This window comes from Stegostoma tigrinum, chromosome 21 (genome assembly GCF_030684315.1).
Source record: "Stegostoma tigrinum isolate sSteTig4 chromosome 21, sSteTig4.hap1, whole genome shotgun sequence".
Classification (NCBI taxonomy): domain Eukaryota; kingdom Metazoa; phylum Chordata; class Chondrichthyes; order Orectolobiformes; family Stegostomatidae; genus Stegostoma; species Stegostoma tigrinum.
Window position 1 is genome coordinate 56,041,910 of NC_081374.1, and position 4,605 is coordinate 56,046,514.

The following is a 4,605-nucleotide window of genomic DNA, read 5'->3' on the forward strand; positions in this document are numbered from 1 at the left end:
TGACTCTGATGTAGACACAGGTTTGGACACTGTCAGGAACACGAGTTCAAACTGTGAAAAGGCAGTAATGCGTGGAAGGAACATTTTAATTTATAGTCTCCCTTTATTAGTGAAAAGTATGGCAAGATCATGAATGAATGAATGAAATGCGTAACAGGAAACAGAGGACCCTCGTGAGTGGTCAGTAAAGTTATGAATGAATGAGAGCGCGATCGTGGTCACATGGAGCGCTGTGGGTTCTTCGGTAAAGAGGATATTTAGTACAACAGTAAAGAGGCTTATGATATAATGTCACAGAAAAACCACACAAAAGGATATTTGAAGGCGATGGGCCCTGTATCACTAAAGACACACCAGCCAGCCTCCGGAAGCCTTGTTAAGTGCTAACCGATATGAGTAAACAGGGCAGACCACAGGATATTCAGGGGCAAAGGTTACAAGATTAATAAGTGACCACTTTTCTGAAGAAGGCTCTAGGCCCGAACCATCAGCCTTCCTGCTGCTGGGCCTGCTGTGTTCATCCGGCTCAACACCTTGTTCTCTCAGACCACGTGAGCGAACGAGTTTGGCGTGTTTGAGTCTGACTGGTAAATATGTGATTCACAACCATTTGATGTTACTGACTGCCTGGTGAATTGAAAACTGAAAATAACTGCGGATGCTGCAAATCAGGAACAAAAACAAAGTTTCTGGAAAAGCCCAGCAGAACTGAGGGAGGTTCTGTGGAAGGGTCACCGAACCGGAACCGGTTAGCTCTGTTTTTCAACTGACAAATGCTGCCAGACCTGCTGAGCTTTTGCAGCAACTTTGTATTTTTTTTCTGATTTCCAACATCCGCAGTTTTTTTGGGTTTTTACTCAGTGTTTTAGGGTTTATTTACAGGGCGCTCTTCATTTATCGCGAGCTCTGTCTTTTAGGGTTTATTTGTGAAGGGCCCTGCCTTACAGATAGTTTACAGGTCGGCTCAGTATTCGGGTGCATGAAGAGGTGCGCTGTGTTTTCGGCTTTATTCAGCCGTGTCTTTTCCTCTCTACTTCCTGGGGGATGTGTGTTCGAGTTCTTTTTAAAGGGGTCTGTGTGTTTGAGTGTACAATTGTAGGGGTCTCTGTGTTTTACAGTGTCCTGTATGTTTTTGACTTAATTTACAGGGTAGATCTGTGCTTTGTGGCTTATTTGCAGGGGGCTCTGTGTTGCAGTGCTTATACACTGGCGGGGGGGAGTTCTCTGTTTTCGGGTTTATTTACAATGAGGCCTGTGTTTTAGGGTTATTTACAAAGAGCTCTGTGATTTAAGATTTACATAGAAAGGCTGTATTCTAAGGTTTATTTGCAGAAAGCAGTGTAGTTTAGGATTTATTTCCAGTGAGCTCTAGGCTTTAGCATTTATTTACAGGAGGATCTTCATTTCATGGTTTTGTTACGGTTGGGTCTTTGTTTAAAAAAAACCCTGAAACAATGAGCTCCGTGTCTTATGGTCTAATTACAGTGCCATCTGTGTTTTTGAGTTTATTTGCAGAGCATTCTGTGTTTTGGGGTTTATTTCCAGGAGGCTCTCTGTTTTAGGGTTTGTTTGCAGGATCCTCTGTGTTTTAAGATTTAATTTACATGGGTGTTTTTCCTGCTTATTTGCATGGGTACTCTCTGTTTGAGGCACTGGCTGAGTACTGACCTTCTGACAATGTGGTACTCATTCAGATCTGATCCTCCAGCAATGAGGTACTGTGTCAGAACTGATCCGCTGACAGTAAAGCACTGCACCCTCAGTTCTGACCCTCTGACAGAGCTGCAATCGTTCAGGACTGAACTTCTGATCATGTTGTACTCCATCAACTCTGAACCCAATGCATTGAGGTACTGACTCAGTATTTACTGTGTGCAAGTAATATACTCACTCAGAACTAACCCTCTAGCAATGTGAGCCTGCCTCAGAACTTACCCTGTAACAATGGGGCACTGACCTCAGCACCAAATCTCTAATTACTTGGCTCTCCCCAGTTTTGAGGCACTCCTTCTGTACTGACCCATGAACAATGAGGCACACACTCAAGAATGATCCTTCATTGAGGTATCACCTTATAACAGAGCTACTGACATCTTTGGACTGTGTCTGATAATGAGGCACTGACTTGGTTCTGACCCTCTCACAATGAGGCATTCTCTCAAGTCTTACTGCATTAAAATGAGGCACGCTCTGACTGATCTGAAATGCCTCAGTCTAAACCCTCTGACTAATCTGAAACACCACTTCTTAGACCCTCTAAATGGCAATCTTTTAATTCTGACACCATTACAGTGAGGGTCTGCCTTGGTGCTGACACTCTGTCAAAGAGACGTTGCCTCAGAACTGAGCTGCTGACAATTAGCCAGTGCCTTAGGTACTGATGAGTGAATAAAAAGGCCCTCTCTCAGCACTGACACTGAAGCAATGAGGTATTGTCACAGAACGAGCCCACAAAGGGCTCATAATTGAGGGAGTGCCTACTGATTGAAGGGTGCGGATTGAGGTGTTGCAGAACTGTCAGAGGGTCAGAACTGAGGTATTGCATCATTGTCAGATGGTCCATTCTGAAGCAGTGCCTCAGTGTCAGAATTGAGGGTATGCACATGTTTAACTCATCAGGAATGAGCTTTATGCAGCTCTATCAGAGGCTCAGCACTGACTGCCTGCCTCATTCTCATCGGATCAACACTGATATATTGAAGCACTGTTAGATCTTCAGTGCTGAGTGGGTCAGAACTGAGGGAGTGCATTGCTGTCAGAGGCAGTGCCTCATTATGCAGGTGTCAGAATTCAAGGCATGCCCCATGAATGGAGGGTCAGGACTGAGGTATTGCAGCTCTATTCAGAACCAGTGGCTCGTTGTCAAGCGGTCAATGCTGAGGCAGCGACTCAATTCTGTATGGTCAGTTTTGAGGAAGTGCCGCATTATTAGAGGGCCAATACGAAGGGTAAGTCTCAATGTAATTGTGACAGAACTGAGACAGAGGCGCATGATCAGAGATGAGATTACCTACAGTGTGGAAACAGGCCCTTCAGCCCACTAAGTCCACACCGCCCGTCGAAGCATCCCAGCCAGACCCATCCCCCTTGAACCCACACACCCCTGAACACTACGGGCAATTTAGCATAGCCAATCCACCTAGCCTGCACATCTTTGGTCTGTGGGAGGAAACTGGAGCGCCCACGTAGGAGGAGGCCCACATAGATAGCGGGAACTGCCGATGCTGGGGAATCTGAGATAACAAAGTGTAGAGCTGGATGAACACAACAAGCCAAGCAGCATCATCCAGCTCGACACCTGTTATCTCAGATTCTTTAGCGTCCATTTTCTGATGAAAGATCTAGATCAAAAACGTCAGCTTTCCGACTCCTCTGATGCTGCTCGGCCTGCTGTGCTCATTCAGCTCGACCCCTTGTTATCATAGAGACAGCACATGTTGGGTGTCTTTGCTACATCATGTTTTCTCAGTGTCATAAGAACTTAGATGAATGGCTTCAACATACAAATAATTTTAATGTGAATAAATTTACATTTGGACTCTGATAAAATAAGAAGGAACCTAGACTTGTTTGAAAATTAAATCGACTTACTTAATTCAGCCATATAATTGGCATAAAAATATAAGAAATTAATCCTACTCACAATCTTGGAGATGTGTTTGTTTGGAATTAGGGTGTTGAAGGTGGAGATGTGGTCAATAAGTCGGAGCTTGACGTTGATGCCCATGTTATCTGGACGTTCCAGAGATATGTGTAAAGCCAAGGAGAGGGCATCTACCATGGATCTGCTGCATCAGCAGGTGAATTGCAGTGGATCAAGGGAATGTGGGAGGCTGGAGTTGATGTGACCCATGACCAACCTCTCAAAACACTTGATAGTCAGAAATATGGATGGAAGAGCCGCTGGGCAGTAGTCATTGAGGCTTCTGGAAAAAATTGCTGACATTCAGTGCAAGGATCTTAAAGCATTAGCATGAACGTCAGAAAATTGGAGAAGCCTCGAGCATATGAGCACAGGTAGCTGAGGGTAGGGATGGCGGGTATTACAGAAATCAAAGAGGGCGAGAGAGTGAGCCAGAGATCATAGTGAGCAAATGATTAGCCTGGTAGGCAGTGGAAATACATGATTTTACATGGAACATGCAGACATCTTCGAAAAACAGGACATTGAGTTTTCAAAGTTTTGGAAATTAGTGTTATAGTTGATTTAAAGTGAATCAAATTACTTTTCACTTTGGTTATGGATTTTGATGAATGGATGGTCCCCCTGAGATTGAATTTGGAGAAAGATTTCAGGATTTTTTCATGTTCCTGTCTTTCTGTTATGCCCCCAGGGAAAAAAGCCTTGAAAGTGCCGTTAATTTTTTGCATGACGAGCTGCTGAATACGAACCAGTCTCACACCATTGCCATCACCTTGCCCTTGTGAAGGCAGATATGGATAAAGTTTTCAAAGCTGATAGAAAATTGAAAGCACTCACATCCTGTGACGATGGTAAGTTTCCTTTCTTTAAAAAAATGCTTGCAGCTTAATGAGCATAATGTAGAGCACAGTGGCTCTGGTTAACACCGCTGTCTCAATTGCACCCTTTGCTGACTTTCTGTG

The 4,605-nt window shown here is 44.2% G+C and overlaps 1 protein-coding gene across 1 annotated transcript in view; it reads left to right on the forward strand.

Moving 5' to 3' along the window:
• Positions 1-772: 772 nt before the first annotated feature.
• LOC132210853 (utrophin-like) overlaps positions 773-4,605 on the forward strand; it is a 131,301-nt gene continuing 127,468 nt past the window's right edge. Inside the window, exons 1-2 of the mRNA XM_059653534.1 lie at positions 773-987; positions 4,335-4,494. Coding sequence (XP_059509517.1) covers positions 4,437-4,494 — 58 coding nt within the window. The 5' untranslated portion in view covers positions 773-987; positions 4,335-4,436. The remainder of the gene's footprint in view (positions 988-4,334; positions 4,495-4,605) is intronic.